At 38.2% G+C, this 26365-nt stretch overlaps 1 protein-coding gene across 2 annotated transcripts in view; it reads left to right on the top strand.

Moving 5' to 3' along the window:
* Positions 1-26365, top strand: part of chst8 (carbohydrate (N-acetylgalactosamine 4-0) sulfotransferase 8) — a 409028-nt gene that overhangs the window by 32008 nt on the left and 350655 nt on the right. For both annotated transcript variants that reach the window (XM_025907668.1, XM_005447671.4), the window contains exon 2: positions 20558-20751. In XM_025907668.1, coding sequence (XP_025763453.1) covers positions 20592-20751 — 160 coding nt within the window. In that variant the 5' untranslated portion in view covers positions 20558-20591. The remainder of the gene's footprint in view (positions 1-20557; positions 20752-26365) is intronic.

The following is a 26365-nucleotide window of genomic DNA, read 5'->3' as shown; positions in this document are numbered from 1 at the left end:
GCAAGGCTTGAAACGAGAACCCGGGTCCATGACATAAATACATCAGACATCCCGCAAATTCTACATTTAAGAAATGGAACAGACGAGGTAAAATACCATGCTTATTATTGAGTTCATAGTTTTTGGACAACTACTACTATTACTATTATACTATATTATGACTGATGTCTAATGTCCAGGATGCTTTATACAGTACCTGAAACACATACTTCTACACACAATACACAGAGAATACCAAATAAAATACCAAGATGAAACAATCTAATTCTGTCAGCGCTTCACTTCATTCTGGGATTAACTCCATACATTCATCATTGTTGCTGCAAATGATTATTGTAATACTTTTGTTATTTCAGTGTTACTCTCTTGCTTTCTCTTGCAACTTTTACCTTTTAGCAGCTAAGATGCCTGAAAATATAGTATTATTTTCATCATTATCACATTATATCATCATTTTGTACAATGAAACAGAATGGAAGTAAAACCAGAGAAAATATGTGCGTCAGAAACCTCCCAAAGATCTAACAAAGCAGATCCATATCTAGCAGATCAGAATGATGTTATATGACCTTCCTCCTGGCAATATGCAAAACGTCTTTGACAATTAAAAAAAAAGGTGAGGGAGATTAATATATTCAGCACTATTGATTTACATGTGAAGCTAGGTGGGAACATGAAGAGCTAAAGGCAGTAAATCCAAGCAGGTCAAGGTTTAGCGGATGCTTGAAAAAAACAACAACAACAAAAGACTGAGGTTTAATGAATTCTTGATTTCATCCATTGAGGGTCTAAAGAATTTAAGCCAAGGTGACTATACAAAAAAGGAGAATAAAATAAATGCGGAAGATTTCTGTGGTAACATTTTTTTCTTCTTCAGGTTTTTTTTTATGTTGATGATACAAACATGGACGCATATACACCTTTAAATGCAGATTGCAAAACTATTTCATTAGCGAATGCATTCCTATTTACAATTAAGGAATTGAGCTGCTGAAGTCTGCTGAAATTACTCAATTAATTAAAAAAAATGCTATATTTAATGCAACAGTCTTCATGACCAGGGCTGGACTGGGACAAAAAATCAGCCCGGGCATTTTGACTAGAGACCAGCCCACCAGGTATTATGGGAAAAACCATAAAGCCTTTGAATGAAAACAAACGTCGTTGTGACAGTGATGTACACTGTCTTGTTGGTATATATGTATCAATCTAGAACTTAACTCAAACCTACACCATCCTCCCTATTCTGGTATTGTAAACAGTACTTAGCCGAAACCCAAAGACTGCTTGGTTTACCTCCTGAACTATCTACAACATATGTTGGAAACTTGAAATTAAGACAGAGAAGACTAGAGGTGAGACATGATCATTACTGAATATTAAAAATAATAAATGACAGATTTAGTGATATTTTCATAAACTATTTATTTACCACATCAATAAACAGCGTGGCAGGGCAAAATATTTTTTCTAACATGGCAACCTTTAAAAAGTGAAAGGAGACAGAAAGACAGGTGAGAAAGAATAAAACTTCCTCACTCAAAACTTACCATCAAAACTTATTTTTGATGGTGTTTTACACACAGTACTGGTACAGTATCTAGAAAATGTGGGAAAATACTGGCATCATATACAGTACTTACTTCTGAAGAAATTATGTTGGGACACTGAAAAAAATTACTATGTACAATAATGGATTTCTATATATTTGACAACAGATGAAAACTTTGGTTGTATGATTCAGATAATTATTTGTTAAAAGCTAGAAATTTTAAATGAGAATAATAAAAAACGTATTTGTTGTGTCCCCCTTTCCCTGTTAATGCCCTACCTGCCCCCCTGGAAAAACTTTGCTAGATCCACCCCTGCACAGTTACCAGCTGTCAGCTACACAGAAAAGGATCCTGGTGTTATTTGTCTCTCAGAAGCAGTTCATAACTTCCCTTCAACTCATTCATGTCACCTAAAAGGTAAACCTGTTTCTCCATCACCTGCTCAGCTCTGATGATTCAGTAAGGACATCTCCTGGTTTCATCTGCATGTTTCCCTCTCACCAGATATACAAACTGATATGATGACCAGTAGCTTTTACAGCTGTGCCTCCAGCAAACATCAGCTGATACTAGAAATTAATATTAAATAAATTCTAACAACAGCTTATCAAGTTTAAAGGTGCTTCTGTTGTTTAACGTGACCTCCGCTGGTTTGCTCTTTCTGACGGAGAGAGAAAAGCCGATCGGGACAAATCGCGTTGCTTTTCACCTCAACTTTAAAGTTCGACCTCCTCGGCTGTAATTGGTCCAGCCCAGACTCAATCATGACCAACTGGCCAATACACCACCATTCATTTATACCGTTGAAAAAAATAAAAGAAATAAAACCCCATCTGCCCATAAAAACGAAAAATCACGAGCGGCCCACCGAGCAAATGCCCGGTATGCCCGATGGCCAGTCCAGCTATGTTCATGACACGTATGGTGGCCAGTAAAACTGGAAAATTGGACATTTTGAGCAACACAGAAATGTTTTTCGGAAGTATTTTTTCTACTCTGATCCTCAGTGTTTCAAACACAATTCAACATTCAAGTTTGTCTCTGAGCTGCTTAGACCCCTACAACCTGGATGACTGATAACCTACATAGGAGTTCGGGAGTTTCTCCTTTAACCAGGTGGACCAGTTTTCATTTGAGGGCATGGCGGGGATTGCAATCGCGTGACAGGATATGGAGATTTCAGTAGAACCTGAAGTAACCTTGTTGATATAGATTATGCAGCAATTTGTTTTTGGGAGTGTTTTATAGAGTAGCAAAACAATAAAAGAAAATTTTAAAAAGCAATAAAAAGTGGAAGACAAGAAGGGAGCAGGGTTAATGCGCTTCACCGTTTTGCTCCATACTCCATGCTTTGGTGTGAGTATATAGCATAAGCTTAGATAAATGTGTGCATTCACCCTGACTTCTGACTGCAGCTGTTGTCAATGGTGCTGATCAAATCTGGAATAATGTTTTTGATATTGTTGCTATACATTATTACTGTCACGGTTCTGGGTCATTTTGACCCAGCACCTTCTGTTTCTTGTGTTTTTGTATTATTCTGTATTATGGTTTAGGTTCTGATTCCTTAGTTGTGCATTTCTGATAATATCAGAATACTTTATTGATCCCTAGGGGAAATTATTTTTCGTTACAGTGCTCCATTATAAACAAAAATTAACAAAGACAGACAATACACTAACTAAGAATAGCACAATATATACAGGCATATATATACATAAAAGTCACTTATTAATAAATAGCTGAAAAGAACATGTGCAAGAAGGGTGTAGCTGTTGCAGTAAACAGTGTGTTAAGTGGATGAGTTGTACAGGGAGATGGCCACAGGCAGGAATGATTTCCTGTGTCGTTCAGTGGTGCTTTTCAGTAATCTCAGTCTCTCACTGAACGTGCTCCTGTGACTGACCAGCATGTCATGGAGTGGGTGGGAGATGTTATCCAACATTGTCTTTATCTTGGACAACATCCGCCTCTCCGACACCACCTTGAGGGAGTCCAGCTCCATCCCCACAACATTACTGGCCTTACGAATCAGTTTATCGAGTCTGTTGGCATCTGCGACCCTCAGCCTGCTCCCCCAGCATGCAACAGCATAGAGGATCGCACTGGCCACAACAGACTCATAGAAAATCCTGAGCATTTTCTGGCAGATGTTGAAGGACCTCAGTTGCCTCAAAAAATAGAGACGACTCTGGCCCTTTCTGTAAAGTGCTGTGGTGTTTTTAGCCCAGTCCAGTTTATTGTCAATGTGTACTCCAAGGTATTTATAGTCCTCCGCAATGTCAACACTGACCCCCTGGATTGAAACAGGGGTCAAGTGTTTCCTGGTCTTCCTGAAGTCCACTATCAATTCCTTTGTCTTTGCCACGTTAAGCTGCAGATGATTCTGCTCACACCACGTGACAAAGGAGTCGACCACAGCCCGGTACTCTGTCTCATCATCCCTGCTAATGCATCCAACCACTGCGGAGTCATCAGAAAACTTCTGGAGATGGCAGGTCTCTGTGCAGTGGCTGAAGTCTGTGGTGTAGAGGGTGAAGAGGAAGGGGGAGAGGACAGTCCCCTGTGGTGCCCCTGTGTTGCTGATTACCTTGTCAGACACACACTGTGGGAGACGTACATATTGTGGTCTTCCTGTCAGGTAATCAACAATCCAGGACACCAGAGAAGCATCCACCTGCATCGCTGTTAACTTATCACCCAGGAGGGTCGGCCTGATGGTGTTGAAAGCACTGGAAAAGTCAAAAAACATGACCCTCACAGTGCTCGCCGGCTGATCCAGATGGGTGTAGACACGATTGAGCAGGTAGATGATGGCGTCCTCTGTTCTGAGACGAGGCTGATAAGCAAATTGAAGGGGATCCAGATGTGGTCTGACGATGGGTCGCAGTTGGTCTGGGATGAGCCTTTCCAGGGTCTTCATGATGTGGGAGGTCAGTGCCATGGGCCTGTAATCCTGGGGGCCACTGGGACGTGGCGTCTTTGGAATAGGGACGAGGCATGATGTCTTCCACATCACTGGTACCCTCTGCAGACTCAGACTCAGCATAAACAGTTTATGAAAGACTCCACGCAGCTGGGGGGCACAGGCCTTGAGGACGCAGGGACTCACTCCGTCTTGTCCAGCAAACTTGCCTGAGTGGAGTCTCCTCATTTGCATCTCAACCTGGTATTGAGTGAAGGTGATGGGTGGGGGTGGGGGAGGGGTGTCAGGAATCTCACAGGAGGCAACAGCGCCATGTGAAGAGAGAGGCTGGCACAGTGGTGTGGCTCTGGATTCCAGGCTGACTACAGGTGAGGTTGTGGGGGTGTGAGCAGACACTGTAGTGTCGAATCTATTGAAAAACAGATTCAACTCGTTAGCTCTATTCTCACCTCCCTCAGCTCCCCTGCTGTTGGTTGGCCTGAATCCAGTGATGGTCTTCATGCCCCTCCACACCTCTCTCATGCTGTTCTGCTGGAGTTTCCACTCCAGCTTCCTCCTGTAATTGTCCTTAGCCTCTCTGATCTTGTCCTTTAGGAACACCTGGACCTTCCTCACCTCCTCTTTATTGCCCCCTCTGAAAGCCCTCTTCTTGTCGTTGAGGAGGCCTTTGATGTCCTTAGTCACCCACGGCTTGTTATTTGGGTAACAATGAACAGTCTGAGCTGGAACAATGGAGTCGGTGCAGAAAGTTATGTAGTCTGTGATACACTCAGTAAGCCTATTGATGTCCTTGGCATGAGGCTCACAGAGTATTTCCCAGTCGGTCACCTCGAAACAGCTCTGTAGTTCCGCTAAGGCCTCCTCTGACCACCTCCTAATGCTCCTCGTGGTCACAGGTTCCTTCCTCACAACTGGCACATAGCGTGGGGTGAGGTGAATCAGGTTATGATCTGACCTACCAAGTTGGGGGAGGGAGGCGGAGCTGTATGCATCCTTGACATTAGCATACAGAAGGTCTAAAATTTTCTCTCCCCTGGTGGGACAGTCCACATATTGTCTGAATGTTGGTAGTGTATTGTCCAGTAATACATGGTTGAAGTCACCCGAGATCACAATAAGGGCACTCGGGTGCTGAGTCTGTAACCGGGCTATGGCAGAGTGGATAGTGTCACTTGCAGCTGTGGGGTTAGCAGAGGGAGGAACATAAACAGCCACCAAGATGACATGAAAGAATTCCCTGGGTAAATAATACGGCCTGAGTCCTACAGCACACAGTTCAATGTCCGGGCAACAAATCCTTTCTTTGATTGTTATGTTGGCAGGGTTACACCGGTTGTTAACTAAAACAGCAAGCCCACCTCCTTTCCGCTTACCGCTAGCGATGCTGTCCCTTTCCGCCCAAACAGTGTGGAAGCCTTCCATAGAGGCATTCTCGTCGGAAATGTCCTGGTGCATCCATGATTCAGTGAAACACATCAGGCTACTCTCTCGGTATTCGCTCTGACTCCGTACCAGTGCTGAGAGCTCGTCGATTTTATTCGATAAGGATCGCACATTTCCCATTACGATAGACGGCAGACACGGTTTATACCTCCTCCTCGCTTCGAGCCTCCGGTGTCTCACCGTCTCCTTCTTTCTTCTCTTCTGTCCTTGACCTCTGCATCCCCGATGTGTTTTTCTCCAAATTTCAGCTGGTACTTCTGCGGGTCTGGCCAGCGAGCCGGCCGGCATCAGGGCGATCAGCTGATCTCTGGAGTAAACAGTCCGTGCGTGTAGGAGATGTGCCGCGATCCCGTTCCTCGATAAAAGTAATAGTTCCACGGCCACCAGAAGAACAAAAACTCTCTCAATCCACATGATTGAGTGAAAGGTAATAAATGGATGAAAATACAAGTCAGAAAAAAAAAGAATACATAAGAAAACAGAGCAGAGAAAAAGCAGGAGCGACTGTAACAGGCTGCACGCTGGTTGGCGCATGCGCACTATCCCTGTGTTAGTGTAGGTTTAGTTTAGTGTCTAGTCTGTGCCTTCCATGTTTCCTATGTTACTTTGAAAGTCCTTGTCTCATGTCAGAGTGTCTAGTTTAGCTTCTGTTGTTTCATTAAGCTTGATTTCTCCCAGCTGTGTTTGCCTCCTGTCTCCCATTCCCTGATTACTCCAGTCAGTATTTAAGCCCTGCGTTTTACTTGTCCTGTGTCGCATTGTGAATGTCTGTTCACACTCTTATACCCGCCTGTGTGTTCTGTTCCCAGTTCTGTTTCTAGCATTGCCAGTTTAGGTTTCTATTTTGTTTTATGACAGCAATAAAGCTGAGTTTACACAGCCTTGACAATTACATTGTCACAAGTCAATATGAAATGAAGGACAGCTCAATGTCAACCACATATATTTAAGTTTGTGTTTTGTAATGGGAAATTTATAATTGGAGCTATTTGTATTTATTAGAGCTTTTTTGTTACATTTTGTAACTTTTTAATATATTGTATTATTTACTTTAGTTACTGTTCTTACTCACTTGGAGAAACTGTGGCTACATAATTTACTCTGGGATTAATAGCAATTAATCAGCACCAGGTGAGGGAGGCTGTTGGCCCTGCCCATGGGCAGATACCAGGGATGCTCAGACATCCAGTGGAATTGTACAGCCACACACCCGGATCATGACACTTCAGACACATTCCACTTAGGCTTGTTTGTCCAAAGGACATTGTTCCATAAGTTTTGTGGATTTTTCACATGAAACTTTACAAAGCTACGCAGTGTTGTCATGTTCTTTTAGAGAAAATAGACTTTCTCCTGGCAATATTAACTGAGGCCTGTTGAATTTTAAATACAGATCTTGTTTGCAGTTTCTCTGAGCATTGGGGTGAATTTGCTGGGATGTTCATTTTCTAAACACATCAGAATTCTCCAGACCAGTAAATTCACAGAACTTCAAGTTTGACCACTTCATAGTTTTACATAGTTTACTGTAGTTTACAGAATAGATGTGTTATTGTCTTTTTTCCACATGGTTCAACTGGTTTTAGTCATGATGGCAGAAGCTGTTTAGGATATTCTGGACCCATGTATTCAGTGACTAGCTAGTCTCCAATCTATGTGTGTATCTCAGTATCTTTTTAATGCAAATTACAGGTTAAGTTACTGCACTGTTCCATCCCATAAAGGATATACAGGATATGTCAATGTCTATGATATATCTATGATGCACATCACAAACTGAGACAAGCGTCTGACCTGTGAGAAATACTTGTATGTGTAGTTGTGCAGATGTGTATGTGTTTGCGTCACTGAATTTTACATTCCATTAAACTCAGACTTTGTCTGTAAAGTGGATTTCACACAACCTTCTTCTTGATTAGTTGCTCCCCTTTGACAGGCCCAGATGCTAAAAATATTAGGAATACCTTCTCAATACTGAGTTGCACCAGCATTGCACCATCTGTCTCTCAGTATGTCAAGACATAAAAATTCGTATGCCTGTCTCCACCCTTGGATCTACAACCTGCTGACTGAAGTACATTTGGATAAAAATGGGCTATGGAAGTCAGCTGGTTTCACCTGGCCATTCTGTTCAGTAGAACAGACCTTCTGCACATATCTTTTAATTAGCTGTGAATTGTTGGCAAGTTTCAGTGCATCAGTACTAAGAAAAGCCCATCAAGTGTAATTACATGAGTTTTAGATGGTAATGAAAGCATTAGATAATACAGCCTGTTTGCCAAATTAGCCATTTGTCTGGTATATCAGGGTCAGGTGTGTTGCTGGTAGAGAAAATTGGCTGCAGCTTTGACCCCAAGCCCAATCAAACTAGAAAAATGTTTTTGTCTTTAATTACACTGAAAATTTCAAAATGGAAAAGAGCTGCCAGAAAACTTTTGGAAAACAGAAACCACAAAAATGTCACACAGTCCAGAGAAATAGCAACACCTTAATTGGCAACTTTGCAAATAGAAGCGAAAAAGCACTTAGTGAGCACATCATAAGCAATACAGTAAATTTAAAGAAACTAAAATTCTAATTGAAAACCAAAACATGCGTTTTTCCTTTGCCAATGTTTCACCTCTCCATCATGCTTCTTTAATTTGGTTTATATTTTTCAGTATCTTGGTGACAAAAATCCAAGACAAAATAAGACGGACACAGAGGAACAATAATATAATAAACAGTATCTCACTAGTTAAATAAAAATCATTTCTCTGAAAGAAACAAAATTGTTTTAAAAGGCTAGTTTTCAATAGATAGGTTTGCTTGTGATTTATCTGGTCAGTGAGCTGCTGTAGGACCCAACATATAAATAGAAACTAATCTGTAACCTTATCTGAGAGGTGGGTAGTGGAGTACTGTAGTGCCCCTTGGCAGTTATTGGGGTGACATGATATGACAAGGATGTGTTGTGTTTGAGCATGTCTGATTGTGTTGGACCTGCCATCACCTGCTCTGCCTGAGCTGGTATCTATCCTGAGGCCATCGTAGCAGGTCACCGTCACACAGCTTTCTCATTTGTAATTGAGTTAGAATATGCTTTTGGTGTGGCAGTGCTTTGGAGGCCACAATGGGTACATTATATACGTTCAAATTATTCATTTGACTTTATTTCGTTTTAGCAATGAAGTCATAGGAACATCTGTGGTTCCGTGTAATTTATGAGATTAATCTAACACGTTTTTGTTTAAAAATTTTCAGAACAGCAGTTCCAAGTCTCAGATTTGTAGACAACCACTGACAGGGCTCATCTGTTGCAGTGACGTTGGCTTTACTGTGTCAGTTTAATATGTACAAATGACAGGTTTTACTGCCATTTACAGCAGCAGCTGATTATTCCCAGATGAACAAAAGTATAAATAACAAGCAATAATTATATAGATGAATTAACATGTAAATAAAAAGGACAATCACAACATGGACATTTTTCCCCTTGTGTAGTGATGAAAAAATCCACAATTCTGCACTTTGCAATCTCTTTAATTTATTCTGAAATTATTAATTCAGGGTTCTGGCACTATCATTTTAGGATAATGGCACCTCTGCATGTTGCTTTTATATGAATAAACAAATCAGTCAGGTTATTGTCTGGAAATACTTTGCCGTCTTGCTGCTGAATAGGGGAACCCTTCCAAACATGTCTATGGACCCTTTCTAATAGCAGACAGCTGTGAAAGATAGCTAGCAGGATTGATGGCTGATTGCAAAGGCTCATCACAACAGTGTAGCAAATGCATTAATTCATCCTAGAGATCACCGGCTGTCATAAATAAAGACAATTAGAAGCCCTTTGAACATGATCCTATACCAGCTCCCATTATACGCTTGTCAAATTCCCTTGCAGATAATCATTAATTTATGAAGCATGCCTGGCAGCGGCTTCCCTTTTTTGTTTACTAGCCAACACTTTTCTGTCTCACTGTCACACTAGAGAGACTATACAAGAAAGATATAAGAAATAGCCTGGAACATTTTCTAGAACATTTAAAATGCGGTAAAGTGGGAAGCAGTTTATAGGGTAAGTATTTAGATAATAAAAATGGACGGCTTTCATTGCCAGTGTGTGTTGTGAGGCTTTCAAGTTCACATGCAGTGATTACTGCTCATTTATGGGCCAATCCATATAAAATCCATCAAATCTGAAGAGAAGTTCCCACCTGACCCACTCGGGATCTGTTGAAAAGTATCCCAGCTGACATTGGGCGAGATGCAGAGTTGACTCTGGACAGGTTGTCAGTCTGTACAGAATCAGCTGATCAGAATTTAGCAGTGACTTAAGCAGTTTGAGTTCTCCAGGAGAGTAGAAAAGGATTACATAAGAATCAGTATCCATCTAATTTTTCCAATTTTTTTCTGTTAAATAACTTCAAAATTATTCACTGCACCTTTAATGTTAGTGTCAGTTTTAAAAAGTAATCAGTCTTTTTGTATGACATGGAGTCAAACACTGAAAATCATCATCATCCCTTTAACATTAATTTTATATTACCTGTTACACAATATACACATATATGTCAACCACATAGGTCAACAACTTTGCCCAGGAAAGAAACTGACTGTGTTAACACCCAGCTCTTGAACTATTACTGACTCTAAGAGTGTGAGGCTTTTCAGTTTGATGGAGATGGAACACTGGAACAGTAGCTCACAGTCACCTTAAAACTCTGCATTGACTGAGGTAAGGACAAACAAAGAGAAGATACAAGAATATTGCCATACAGTTTTTTCACAGTAACATCAGCAGAGAATGAATAATGTAGCTCCAAGCTGCCTTGTAACTGATGTTCTTACTTTAAACTGAAGCTTCAATCAGAACATGGCACTGCTGCATGACACTTCAAATCCCGTGGACCAAAAGAGCCCATTGGCCTGATTTTCTATAGATTAAGGAAGTAATTTATCAATTAGGTAACTGTCTATAGAATATACATGCACCATTAAACCATTAATGGATATAATATTAAGGTAAAAACCTTACTAGTCTAATTCAATACTATATTCTGTAACAGAACAAAACCCGTTATGAGAAAGTGCTCACATTAGCAGATTGCAGTAATGGCTCAGTAGCTAAATACTTTATATGCATGTAAACCACATGTGTTTGACTGCCACGGTTTTGATTTACTTAAAACTAAAAAGCAAAAGTCTTTGATGTGTATTATACATGAACATCAAACACAGAATCATCTCCATTACCGGTCTGACACAGAATAAAATCTTTCCCTGCACAAAATGGGACACATTGTGTCATTTCTTGGCATATACATCTGTTTGGAAGCAGAGTATAAATGCAGTGCGTTACAGATGAAGTGTTTTTTGATCCTAATGAGATGTTTGTGTCAAGTTGTGACAGGTGTACTGATTTTATTTTCATCTTTTTTTCATTATTTCAGATTAAACTGGCTGAGAATGCATTGTCTTTTCCAAGTTCTTTTCTGCTTTATAGTTAAACTGGAATTAGCATGTTAAAAGTTTGTTTTATTTAGTTACATTTTTTTTGAATAGTTTCATCATCATGGTGATCACTCAGGATAACAGTTAAATCATACACAGTCACTGGATATGTTAGTAGCAGGGGAAAGTCATTGTACCACCAAACCAGAGGATTAAAACACTACTTTGCTTCATTTTCTACAGTATACTTACCTATGTAAAAACACTCCTGGTTCTCTTTGAGGCTGTCGAAAGAAAAATAGACCATTGGTATAATATTACACTCTAATAATGCAAGTAAACAATCATTTCTTTTTAAAGAATTTCCTTTTAAAACACTTAATCATAGTGTAAAATAAACACACATCCTACATTATTAATAATTAAATAAAAGAGATTAGCCCTTTTTCTTTTTTTTCATTTTCTTCAGAGCTGTGAACAAATGTTTAGGCACTGTGCCCAAGTTTTTCAATGGTAGTAAAAACCTGCTGTTTTTTCTGGCACCATTTTAGCTAAAATGTTGATAATGCTTCTGTGAAAACAAACATTGCTGTACAAAAAGGGTAATATCAATGTCAGGAAAAAAAATTATTATTATAATAAGGAAAATTTTTGTCACGGGCCTCTAGAAGTTGATGCCAAAGGTGAATATACTTATTAGTATGTATAATTTTAAGGGACCAAATCAAGAGCTTCATTTGGTTTGATTTAAACAGAAAAATGTTTCAGGTATCACAGTGGCCCGCGAGTTTCCATCCAGTTTCTTACTGTTTAAGAAATATTGATCAATGCAGTTTTGCATTGAACTGAGAAACTGAAATGTATATTTTCATACTGCTTTTAATGAACACCTGCAACAGCCTAAGTGCCACAAATAGGAAAACATTTGACATTTTCTAAATTACACAGAAAACATAAATCTCCCTAAATCACAAACAAACAGCAGAGGAAGAATAGAACATGGATTTATCTTAATTATAATACATATGCCAGATTTCTGTAAGGTTTATTGTGATCTTTATGTTGCTTTTAAATACGAATGCTACATCGTTTTCTTTCCTTTCAATTTGGGTTTAAACATTTTATTGCACTGGTTTATGTAATATGTCAGTTCTGCACTTCTGAATGTGGCCAATTTACCAGAAATACAATTTACCTGTACAATATTTATGCATTCCAGTAAAATGGTTATGCCATAATATGTACATGTATTTGGCAAATCATGCTAATCTTTCTATTTTTTTTAATTGTCATGTTGACAATTCTGGGGGAGGGGGGGCAATTTTGATTTAGTTTATTACGTCATAAATACATATAACAATATGTATCTCAATGTAGATATTTTTAGCAACAAGAAAATGAGCATTATGCAATTTATTAGGACAGAATTATGAGTTAATTTTTTTTCTTGAATTATAATAGATAATACATGATACTTAGTTTCTTTGTTTCTTCATTTTTTATTTTTATTGTAACTCAAGTTTGGGGATTAACTTAGAAATACACTTAACTTGCACAGTAAAACTGAAATGCACAAAACATTCTCACAACAGAGATTTGTGTGACATTGTCTCAGTTTAACAATGTAAAAGTAGCCTCTGAGGTCAACCTCTTGCTTTAGGTAACACAAAAAATAAATAATTAAGCCCAAGTTACTAAAATCAGCATTGACACAAATGTAAGCTTTTTCACACTTTGCCAACTTTATGTACCATTTTGTCGACTGGACTCGGGGGTATAAAATCAAACTTCAGTTTATGCACTTTAAAAATATTGAGCCAGAAATAACAGTCAGGCGTTTACCTGACCCCGATAGTTTGTACAAAGGTAAGGTGATGAAAATATGAGGTGAAACCTAAAAAAAAAAAAAATGGAAATGGAATTGAAGACCTGGAATGACTTCCTGTGATAAGATTACATTCTGTGGTTTTACACTGGCAGTGTGAATGACACTGAGGTATAAAAGGTCAAACCCTCTTTAGAAAACTAGGTAAAAAGATAGCATCTGAAAAAACTCAGCTTTCCTATCTTCCAATAAAGTCTTCCACAACTCTGTAAGTAAAGGATGAAAATTGAGTCAGTTGGATGGTAACCATTTTAGTTTTTCCATGCAGCGAAAGATGGATTTAATTTAACACAGTGTTGAATGATAAGCTTTAAAACCCATCTTAAAAAGTGAAGGTTAACAGAATTCTGCAATGAGTCTAGTTTCCCACCGAATTTATCACATATGGAAGCACTGTTAACACCTTGGCATCACATTTAGTCTTACTGGGTAGATTTGTGAGAAAGGTTAGATTTGTGAATTGATACATTTTAACCCCAACCATTATCATCTTCTTTACCTAATTAACTAGTGTTGGTGATTTAAAAAAAAATGAAATGAAATTTTCAAAAAAAGCAAAACCAAACAACTTCGCATCGTTCATAGCTTGTACAATAGATAGGAGTGTGTGTCCACACATACTAGTTTTCTTGTAATGTAAATACAATGCCACTGAAAAGTATTTGGCCATTTCATGACGTTTTTTATTTATTTTTGTTTTAGCTCCTTGCTTATTTTCACAATTACATGATTCAGACCATCTAACTGATTTTCATATCAAACAAGATAACTTAAGTAAATACAAAGTGCAGCTTGTTTTAAATTAGCCACATTAGAGGGTTTTGAGCACGACTTGTGATTTAACTAGGCCACTCCAGTCTTCTTTTTGTTTTCTTTGCTTTTTTGTTTTTGGGTGGGGACATTCAGAGGTGCCATTGCTCGTGTGTTTTGGATCATTGCCCAAGTGTTTTGAACTGATGGCATGAACTGATGTCCTCAGGTTTTTTCTGGTAGAGAGCATAATCTAAGGTTCCATCAAGTAGAACAAGTCATTCAGGTTCTGAAGCAACAAAGCAGCCCCAGATCACACATGTTTGACTGTTAGTATGATGTCCTTTTTATGAAATGCTATGTTAGTTTTATACCAGATTTAACAGGACTCAAACCTTCCAATGTTTAAATGTTTACTTTTGTCTTGTCAGTCCCCAGAATATTTTCCCATATGTCTTTTTGCTTTTCTTTGTTGGGGGGTAAACGTAAGATGTGCCTTTTGTGTTCTTTCTGGTCATTAGTCATCATAGATTTTTCCTTAATAAATTAAATAATACTTTAAAAAAATCTGAAACATTTAAGCATGACAAATATGCAAAAACTAAGAAATTGTGAAGAAGCAAATAACTTATACGGGTTATAATCAGGTTTTCACTAACCTGTATTTGCATGGTAACTCTATGGGGTTCACAGTTGGCTCAATGTTCTAGCATATATTAATATGGCTGAAACGTCTGCTTGTACCCGCTTGTTGCCTCCACTGCTCCTGCTGTGAAGATGAAAGTGAAGAAAATGTTAAATAACACAACCACTGAGCACAGAGAGTTTTACATCTTCATTACGACCATGTACACAAAGATCTCTTCACCTTCACACAGAAAACTTTTAGAAACACCTTTCACAGTATGTGCATGAGATGATACAAGCTTGATACAAGCTGCAAGTGTTGGAAGACTATTGTGTTGAACTGAAATGATGCACCCTTGAGTATATTCATCACTTTGTAAGAAGAAAAAAACAGAAAATGCATTTCCCTCCACATCTCTGTGTCAAATGTAAGCTTGCCTTTTCATAATAACAAATACTTATTCAAAGAAAAATCAATTCTCTCACCTTTTGATTGCACTTTTTGCTGTTTATCTTTGATTGCATGGTTTCTCTATAGATTGGCCTGAAAAAACATTCAGGCCAGTGTTGTCAATAAAAACCAAAACAAGTGGGTTTCATGGTTTGGCATCTAATTTATTCCAGGCACATGCAAATGAAGACATGTTGTTCACTTGGATATGGGTTCTAGTGCTGTATCAGCCTAGCTGATATCTGTCAGAGTAAAGTATCCATATCATTTTTATCTTACTCTACAGTGGCAGTTGTTGACAGCATGTCAATAATTTTTATTTTTAATGTAGCTTAGAAATTTTCTGGTCGTCTATAGTGACCTTTCTAGAAGTTAAGGGCTTTGGAAGAATATTTCCTACTGGTAGTGTTACATGTTTGATACATACCATCCTTGGACTGGTATTGCCTGCTATGACATCTCTTTTAAAAGATAATTCTGTTTCCTTCTGTTCCCTAAATGGTAAAAATGACACTGCTGACCACAATACTTGAAGTACTCTGATTTCAATAGTACTACAAATGCAATAAAGTTCTGATTGTTTAAAGTAGTACCTGTGGTGACTTACTGACTGATTTATATGCTGTGTGCACTTCCTGATGGATACATTACCAGTCAAAAGTTTGGACACACCTTTTCATTTAATGGTGTTTCTTTATTTTTACTACTTTCCACATTGTAGATACATACTGAATAAATTAAATATATGAAGCAAGATATATGGAATTTTGTGGCAAGGAAAAAAATGATAAATAACTCTAAATATGTTTTATAGTTTGTCTCACATGAGGACCGCCCCAAGAAAGGAAGACCTAGGGCAGGGGTCAGCAACCTTTAACACCCAAAGAAACAAAGAACCCAAAGAACACCCACTTCGACCCGGTTTCCATGCAAAAGAAAACACTGGGAGCCGCAAATACTTTTTGACATCTAAAATGAAGATAACACTGTATATATTGTTTTTTTACCTTTATGCTTTGTGTGAACAACTAAGGTGTGTTGCTTATGAAATCCATGAAGTGCTACAGAAAAAATTACATTTTATTTATGTAATTAACACATTTTGAACTCTTAAAGAAATATAACAAAAAGGAAAGACACTCAGTTGATGGTCTCTTAAATGAATTTAAAAGCTGAACTTAAATGATCCATGTAGCAAAGAAAAACTGTTGTGAGCTGCCACCCTTATATAGCCTTTGGGCTTTTGGAAAGTAGCGGAGCCTTGATCTGAATTTTAAAAAGTAATTGGAAGAAAAGCACTATGCTACTAAAAAAAATGAAAAATAAATATTTGCAAAATTCTGCATGAATATTTATTTTACCTGGTTAATGTGTGTAGCAGGGCGTGGTCTGCAGTGCTCCCAGCGCTGCATGGGAGTCGGACGCACCTGAGCCTTGCTGCCTTAACGTCTGTGCTCTCTCTGCTGTTGTGTTGTCGGGCTGTGAGCTGAAAAGCTACAGCCGGCTGTATGCGTACAGCAACCGTGTGTGAAAAGTGGTCAATAAAGAGATGTTGAAAAGCATGCTCATGGAAACATCGTCGGGTCTGCCGTGGTATGTTTACAATGGAACTTCTGCTCCTGAACCTCTGCGCACAGCGTCTGCAAATCAGTGCTGTACGAAGTCACTTTCATCTTTACTCAGGACTGTAAGCTGTCGCCTGTGAGGCGTGAGCGGTGTTTGTTTTTAACATAGTTCACGGTGAAGAATAGCTGCTGACATAATGTGGATCCGAAGATCCATAATTGGCCTACCTGGGGTTGAAAGTCTCGATAAATGCACGGCATTTCAGCGGGTTCCGAAAGTGTGACGCTTATTTTGAGCGACGAAAAATAATAAAATATAATTTTATTTTTATATTTCAATATCACAATAATCTTCGATTTAGAACTACAAGTTAAAAAAGAACTAAACACAAATAAAATACACTTCAGCTAAATACTAATAATTTATTTTCCCAAACCACCCGAAGCCGCAGTATAAGGACTAAAGAGCCTCATGCGGCTCCCGAGCCGCAGGTTGCCGACCCCTGACCTAGGGTCACCAACCTCAGAAATTGCAAGTTAACAACACCTCAGATTAGAGCCCAGATAAATGCCACACAGACTTCCAGTAGCAGATACATCTCTACATCATCTGTTCAGAGGAGACTGTGTGAATCAGGCCTTTATGGTCAAATAGCTGCTAAGTAACCACTACTAAGGAAAAGAAACAAGCAGAAGAGATTTGTTTGGGCCAACAAACACAAGGAATGGACATCAGACCAGTGGAAATCTGTGCTTTGGTCTGATGAGTCCAAATTTGAGATGTCTGGTTCCACTTGCTGTGTGTTTGTGCGACGCAGAAAAGGTGAACAAATGGTCTCCGCATGCATGGTTCCCACCGTGAAGCATGGAGGAGGATGTGTGATGATGTGGGTATGCTTTGCTGGTGACACTGTTGGGGATTCATTCAAAACTGAAGGCACACTGAACCAGCATGGCTACCACAATATCCTGCAGTGACATGCCCTCCCATCCACTTTGCGTTTAGTTGGCCCATCATTTATTTTTCAACAGGACAAGGCCCCCTAAACACACCTCCAGGCTGTTAGGGCTATTTATATAAGGGCTATTTGACCAAGAAGGTAGAGTGATGAAGTGCTGCACCAGATGGCCTGGCATCCACAGTCACCTAACCTAAACCAAATTGAGATGGTTTGGGATGAGATGGACCGAAGAGTGAGGGCCAAAGGGGCCAACAAGTGCTCAGCATCTCTGGGAACTCCTTCAAGACTGTTGGAAAACCATTTCAGGGGACTACTCACTTGAAGCTCATTGAGAGAGAATGCCAAGAGAGTGCAAAGCAGTAATCAGGGTGACTAATCTAAAATATAAAACATGTTTTAAGTTATTTCACTCTTTTTTTGTTTACTACATGATTCCCTATGTTTTCATTTGTAGTTTTGATGCCTTTAGTGAGAATCTACAATGTAAATAGTCATGAAAATAAAGAAAAAACAAACTTTTGACTGGTAGTGTATACAATACAACACAAACCCATATACTTCACGCTACAGATGTGTGTTTGCACGCAAACATGGTTACATCTTACTGGCTGTTGAATTACTGTAGCATTGACTCACATTTGATTATCTGCTTGGATATTATGGTTGAATGTCATTTTGCTTACATGGCTCCTTGTTCCTATTATTTAGATGTCTTTCCTAAGTCATAGCTAAACCTAGCTGGAATCCATGAAACAGATGCAAAAAAAAAAGATATAAAAGAATCATTTTTTTCTTTTGCCAAGAGCTGACGAAACCTTTGAGAGTTTCAGCATCAGTTTTGAAGCACCAAAATCCTGTGTGTGAAAAACCTAATATCCCTTGTGGACACCATCTGAATTAGTTCAGTTCTACTCGAGGTGGAACACTGTTGTAACAGTAATGGATCACTGGCTGCATCTGCACTGATGGTGAAATGCCAAGGCTCATTTCAGTAAAGGCTTATTTCACCTGACCAATTTTGTTTTTAAAAAGATTTTTGTGACACAAAAAACATTCCCATCCCTTGAAATACAAATGCATCCATCTACATTCTGTGTATTTTCTCTTATTTATATATTTGATCATTTTTCATTCCAAGTTGATGTTTTGATGTCTTCTTTGTCACTGTTTGTTACCTTGATTATGTAGTGAGATATAGTTATAAGTCCCTCTGGATTTCTGTTTCTTTTGCATGTTTGTGCTGCATTCTTTTATTTATGTGTTTTATCATCTGTATCAACAAAACTCAAATCTTGACAGAAATCTTTGTATATTCAAGAATTGCAGCAAACACGTGTCACAACTGGTTTTTGACACTCATTTATAGTTTATTTCTCAGTTCTGGTGTCAGCACATGGTGCAATGTGAAAGTCAAGTTTTTGACATCCCTGAAATAGAGCCAATTTTGTTCTCTGCAATGGCAACACATGCTCGAGTAGTACCACAGCTCATTTGCATATTAATTTGAAGACAGATGCTACGTGGTCTTTCTGCTGTATGAACAGACCTTAGAACAGGTCTGCGCCCATGCCAGTCCAACTGGAATTGTGTTTACTAAACTCTATCCTTACAAACAGAACACAGATTTCTTTATTTGGAAGAATTAGGTGTTCTCCATGTTGAATTTCTAAACAGCATTAATTTGTCTGACTCAATTAACTTTTTTTTTACTTAAATACCTGAATAGGCTGGGTTTGGTGTGTGGATAAAATTCTCTGGCTTATTTTGCCTTTGTGTATCTGTAATCTAAGCTGAATTTCTTATGCTGTAGATGTGCACACAGACACCCAAGAATTCTGATATAAGTGCTATAATCAGGTTTAAAATTATAGGACTCTATCTTGTGTTCATTTAAACACAATATTAACCTTCATTTTCATGCTGCATAGTGGAAAACATCACTCTGATTAGACACAAAAGTCTATGTGGACTGTTGCTGCATTCATTAAAAAAAGGTTCAAGGATATTTACCAATGGTGGAAGAATTAAGTAGATAATTTACTTTAGTAAAAAAGAAAAAGCTGTCCAATAGGCCAAATATGAATTACTGTGGAACTTGTCAGTTTTAGTTTTCAAGGTGTGCTCTTACACAACTAATTCCAAAATTCCTCTGGATATTTGGATATTTCTGAATAAACCTGTAACCAATTAGAGCAATGAAATGCGTAAAATAAAAAATAGATAAATAAAATGAAAATGTAAATGGACTATAGCGTGCAGGGATGTAATTGTATCAAGCCCAACACACATTAGATAAATGGTTTTGATTGGCCCAGCATGGTGAAGGCCTAGTGCAAATCTGTGTGAACCGGAGGGGGCCAGATGTATTCTGCCAGAACAAATTAAACATGAGTGTTCAGATTGTTTGGTTCCAGGCTAAAATGCACCATATAAAAATACTCTAACACAAGGAAACATCCTGCAAAATGCACTTGTGGGAAGCAAAAATGCAAACTTTAAAGAATCCGTATTATTGGGGTTTTTTGTTAATCCCTTCCTTTGGTGTATTTTCATGATTATTGTTGTTTATTGACGTACTTGAACAAGACCAGCATTGTGGGTGTTTTTGGAACTGTGAGTTTAAAGAGACAGAGGCTACTGTGGGTATAGTTGCACTGCAACATATATGATAAATATTTTGGTTTTTAAGGATTAAATGTTTCAGATTTTTTCGACTCTGACAATACATTATTAACCTGTACATGTGCATAATATGGACACTATGAATTATTTAACACTGATAAAACTAATGAGTTGATTGCATTTTTTGTTTAGTAAGGGATGAGCACAATTTAAATATACAGAAATATGGTAACTAAGTGAATATATGTTATTTTCCATCAGTGTTGTTTACTGATTTAACTTTGCAATACTGATGCAAAGAAATGAAAATACTCACACTTTCTTTCATTTTCCTCAGAACTTATTACATTAGCATCTGACTGTGCTGCATCATGCTGTGGATGAAGTGGAAGATGGTGGTGGACTCCCTGCGTGGACGGAGAAGGAGACTGCCCTGTTCCCTCTGGTTTGTCCTGCTGTTCGCTGCTGGAGGTCTGGTTCTCTTCATCCACCAGCAGGCTCTGTCAGAGATGGTCCAGCAACAAGGTCCAGGTTAGTCTGTAGTTTCCCTAAAACAGATTTAACCAGTATGGCTTTTACGTTTATTGATATTTTCCCATTTTTAGATATTCTGATTAGCTATTTTTTGTATTAACTTTCTTTACTTTTAGGTTTTTGTGTGTGTGTGTTCCACTGTATTTTCTCAATAGGCTTGAAAAGCTCTCAGAAACCTTTTAGGTGTTTTTTTTTCACAGACAAAAACTGTAAAAAGTACAGAATAAAAGTAACGACAAATGCTCCGGTCACAAATCCACAGTCATGAATTTGATTATCACACCCAAAAATGGATAACCAGTAGGTGTATAGTGTCAAAATCAAAGTTATTGATTTAATCAAATTAAAATACTTTAGGCAATAAGAATAAGCAATAAAAGCATAACATGTCATTTAAAATCTAAATAACTGATGCCCTCACTTGACTTTAGTGAGTGTTTATGATTCATTGATAAGAAACAAAGGGGAAAAAATGGCATCCATGAGAAAGTTCCAAGGCAAATCCCACTGCGCTGCTAAAAGAAAACAAAGGCTCATCTCACATTTGCCAAAAAAAAACCAAACATCTTGATGATCCTCAAGACTTTAGGGAAATATTCTATGGACTGTTAAGAAAAACACTTAATTTTTGGTTGGTTTGAATCCCCTTACATCGGGCATAAAAGTAACACAATATTTCATACAAAGAACGTGATATCAACTCAAACATGGTTGTAGTAGTGTGATGATTTGAGGCTGCTTTTCAGCTTCAGAAACTGAAGCCAGCTTTAGGCAATCCTTGCCAAAGTGACTGAAAATACTACATCCAGATAAACAGAATTGACTTCTGGATTAAGCTGGGAGAACTCACAATAATGCAGATATACACACCATGCAATCAAACTGGGAGACAGAGGCACATTCCAAATCAGAAAGTAGATTGCATGTATGAGCTGTTATATTATTTGCTTTGGTTTCACTAAGGAGCAGGAAAAAAAAGATGGAGAGAGAAGTAGAAAAAACATTTATTCCCCAAATAATACCTTTTTCATTCCATCTCATAGAACAAATGGTCAGTTTTCAATCCTCCTCAAGAACAAGGCTCTATATTCAATTTCTAAATGAGTTAAACCTTTGTCCTTGCAAAGTGACCCAGTGCAATTGTGCTTGGCACTCAGCGTTAAGAAGATTGGGGTTTAAGCAGCCATGATGGAAGAGTGTCCTAATCGTGTACAGCCAAGCTGCTTCATGTTTCAGAAACAAGAGATCAGCTGCATACATATGCACAGCTATGGCTTATGCTACAGTTTCATCCAAATGAGAGTGTCAGTCACATTTTTCTACTGCTGTTGGAAAAATCTATGAATTTCATTTTAACTTTGGTATTTTTATTCAGAGACTAAATGGTGATGTTTCACCTTATTTTGATTTCACGAAATCACTACTTTAAGAACCACGTTCCAGTTGAAATCAAAAGACATCACTTTTTTAAAATTAACAAAGTCATTTGTGACGTGTTCACAAATTTTCTTGATAGAAGAAAATGATGAACCAGTCAAGGGAGCTCTTTGGAGATACAATCAACATCACCATCAGAGAGCCTCAGAGTCAGAGAAACTGTAATCCACTAAGTAGGCTATCTGCACTATCATGTGTCAACAGCACTGTGAATCATTATGAATATGAGTGGTGTCACACTCCACAGCAATAAGAGCCACTTAGCCAGAGTGGAATCTCTCCAACCCTCTAATATTCCCCTGATTGTCAGATGCTTTCAGGCACGGTGTCAGGTGGAAAAAAAGGGCATTTGCAATGACAAGCAGGACACACACGGAAGCACACATGCAAGACAAACATTCACATTATGTAGAAACACACAAACTATGACAGCCAGTATTCAATATTCATGAGAAATATCTAACCAAGACCCATAAGAGCTTGTAATGATTACAAGAACCAGTTGCTATGTGAAATCTGGTATGAAACTGTGTTGGAGGTGGACCATTATTTTAAAGGAACAATATTTTTCAACAAAAGCACAACACAGTTCGAGGAGAATTAACCAAAAACTTCCATGCTATGGACTGTATACTCTCTATATAAAACTATATATGAATTTTAGTAGTATTATGTCTTAGTTTCTAATGTGTCGTTTTATTTTAGCCATGCTGCCAATCTGAAACATGATTTCATTCTTTCATGACCTAATTTAAATTAGTACCAATAAACACATTTAAACTATGAGATGAATGACAAAGTGAAAACTTGAAAAATTGTTAATTAAAAGATGAACGCCTTTCATCTTAAATGATAACGTAAAGGTGGGGTACACCCTGGACAGGGTAGCAGTCTATTGCAGGGCTAACACAGGCAGGCAGACCACCATTTAGACTCACATTCACACCTATGGCCAATTTAGAATTGAAAGTTGACTTAACAATTGCATGTCTCTGGACTGTGGGAGAAAGTTAGAGTAACCAAAGTGATTCCACGTGGATACCATGAAACATGTGATTTGAAACCAGGACCTTTTGCTGTGAGACAATGATGCTAACTACTTCAAAGTTTAAATATTTTAAACTGTAGATATTTAAAGTTACTGTTAATGTTTTATAAACTCAGTGACTAAAATAAATATTGATGTGAAATTTTAGAAGAATTGTGAAAATGATTATTCGTAAATTAAGTATAACGACATAGAAAGAAATGCAATGATATGTAGAATACACCAAAACAGAAAAAGGAAATTCTGGATAGCTATACAGTAGAAAAAAAATTCTTAAGAAATAGAAACTCTGAGCAATACTAAGTACTGACTTAATAATTTAAATATGCAGCAATTTTGCCATTGCCTTATGAATTTAGAGGTCACATGGCAAAAACTATTTCTTCAGTCTGACACAGTTGGGCAGCAACTAAATCAAACTAGGCTAAGGAAAAAGGTTGCAACTTCACAGTTACACCTGTCAAATGTCAGTGCATATGTTTTTGAACTGATGATTATGTACTGGGGAACAAAAGTGTAGTTTTGGGATCTATGATCAAATAAAGAGGTGAAGTACTGGTGTGGGGCAGTACAGGTGGGTGGGGGTAATATATTTAAGGCTAAGAAGTCACTAATGACCAAGGAAGGTATGAAGTATATTCCAGCGTCCTTCTATGCCAGAACAATTAAGCTGGTGGCTAATATGTATGTGCGTGTAAATGTGTTGTAATGTCTGTTTAAATGCTTTACCGTGATTATTTTCATGTTGGCTTGAAATAAAATATCTCCCTCTGCTGGTACTGCAGCTTACTGCAACTTCTGCCTGCGTAACCATTTCAAACTTTGGAGAGGCAAAGCTAGAAGTAGACATGGTGGAGTGGCGTTTCTATTACATGCTCTGCCGTGATACTGGGTTGCTCTATATGTAAAATGGAATATAGTAAAGATCAGGTACTCTAAAGTTAGAAGACACAAACGAGGCTGAGCACTATATCCGCACACACAGTACTATGACTTTACTACAAATAGAAGTTTTGAAGTAAAAGGCTCCCAACATGAACAATTAAAGAAGGTGGAGGCTACGATCTTCCTCAAGTGAGTCAATGCTAATAGGTGGCAGCAGTATGTCCTTAATGAGTTCTCTCTTTTGATTAGTAGCCATCTTTTCAAACCAGTAGTGTATGTCTTATGATTCGTTTTGCAGCCTAAGCACATCCTTTTATCTCTTCTACTGTATCACTACTTGGAATTGAAGTAAGAATTTCACTTTACTAAATCATGCATGAGAGACTGTGTGCTGTATACAGAACACAGTGGCTACACAGTGTTCCCAGCCCCCTCGCTAAAGCACAATAAGCAAGCAGTATCTTTGCCTTAAGCTATGGTGCTTCACCCGAGCAGAAGCTCATATCTAATAGAGCAGAGTTATAATACATTGGGTGTCAGCTTTTATCTGCCTCCCCCTCCTTCTCCACCTCTTTATTTGGCTCACACTGTACTTGGGAGCTTTGTATCCCATGGTTTAGATGGCCTGCACAATGGTAGCTGTGAAAACTGCTCTTTAAATGGCCACAGTCATCTCCTGAACACTCTGAAGTAATTGTTTAAGAACAATTGGAGGAACAGCAGCCAGTTTTACAGGGAGAACAGACACCTGAAGAGGTTGCAGTTCAGATAAATTGTCTGCACAAAGTTACACCTCTAGGCATTTTTCCAATGAGTCTGACTCCAGCTGCTTCAGGGAGTGGAAGGTTGCCCTATGTTTCACCTCGAGAACCCCAACACAGAGCAATCCACAGATGGAGAAGTTCAGCTGCTGCTTGGTTGCTTGTGTATTTATTGGTAAGCAAGTGGCTAAATCTCAGTTTAATTGATAGTAACATGCTTTATGCTAATGTTATTTTTTATAAAAGCAACCTTAACCTTAAAACACTTAAAATCTGCAACTAAAAGGATTGCTTTTAGGATTTTTTTTCTGAGAGGGGAAAAATTGAAGATTTTAAGGGTCCATTCCTGAACTTAACTGAGTTATCACCATTTACTGGGTGGCTAGGATGGATGTTAAAAACATCTTTTAGTAGAGAAGATATCATCACTACCTTTGATCTTGTTTCATAGTGACTGGCTGATGTTTACTGTAACTGTGGAGTGGGATGCTGGTAAAGGCCAAGGTCTGAAAATGTCAGTCTCTACCAATTGCCTTTCCATGAATGAAGTAAAAAAAACACCTCTTTCCTTTGAATGCTATGATAAATCTAAGCCCAGTCCTGACAACGAAGGAGACAACTATATATATATGTCTGTCTGTCTGTCTCTCTCTCTCTCTCTCTCTCTCTCTCTCTCTCCCTCTATATATATATATAGAGAGAGAGAGAGATAGAGATAGATAGATATATAGATATAGATATAGATATATAGATATATATATCAGTTTTCATAAAATGGTGAGGTAATGTTCCTTATAGAACATCTTATAAATACTGTCATAAATATTAGGCAGCATCCACACAACACAATACAAATGCATGCAGTTTGAAAAAAAAGAAAGGTAATACATAAAATGTGAGAACATCTTCAGATGGGAATAGTTTTTCATAATCATGTAAAGTGTATTTTGAAACACTACGACTTTCTACAGTAAATAAAAACAAGGAAAAAATTAATTTGCCTTGGCCATCCCTCTATGTTTATCCACATGGACCTTGCCAGGAACTGGGCATATTGTTTCACGCTTCAAGGAAAAACTTGATCTCTCTGTCAGAGGCCCAGTAATCCCCTAAGCCTTTTCTGTTTGCATAGTCCAATTTAGCTGTCTCTTAATGTAATTAAATTGTGCTGATGACCCTAGGTGCAGAGGAACTGCACTGTGCTTGTAAGCAAACCACCACAGGATGGAAAATCGCACTGTTATATTATTCCATTTTTCCATTATTTGATGCGTGTGTGCAAAGCTCCTTTAAATAAGTCTGTTTGTGTTGTGTTGGCACAATCCCCTCCATTCCTCCCAAAGCAGGAAGATTGAAAAGCATTGGAAAGCAATACTTGGCAAAGCCAACATCACAGTACTTCTGAACAACCTTAAGTATAAATTTTCCCATAAAACAGAGTGCATTCTGTCTCATGAGCAACTATGAAAACACACCTTAA

This window comes from Oreochromis niloticus, linkage group LG1 (genome assembly GCF_001858045.2).
Source record: "Oreochromis niloticus isolate F11D_XX linkage group LG1, O_niloticus_UMD_NMBU, whole genome shotgun sequence".
Classification (NCBI taxonomy): Eukaryota; Metazoa; Chordata; class Actinopteri; order Cichliformes; family Cichlidae; genus Oreochromis; species Oreochromis niloticus.
The sequence above is the reverse complement of the archived record's forward strand: the minus strand, read 5'-3'. Positions and strand labels throughout refer to the sequence as shown.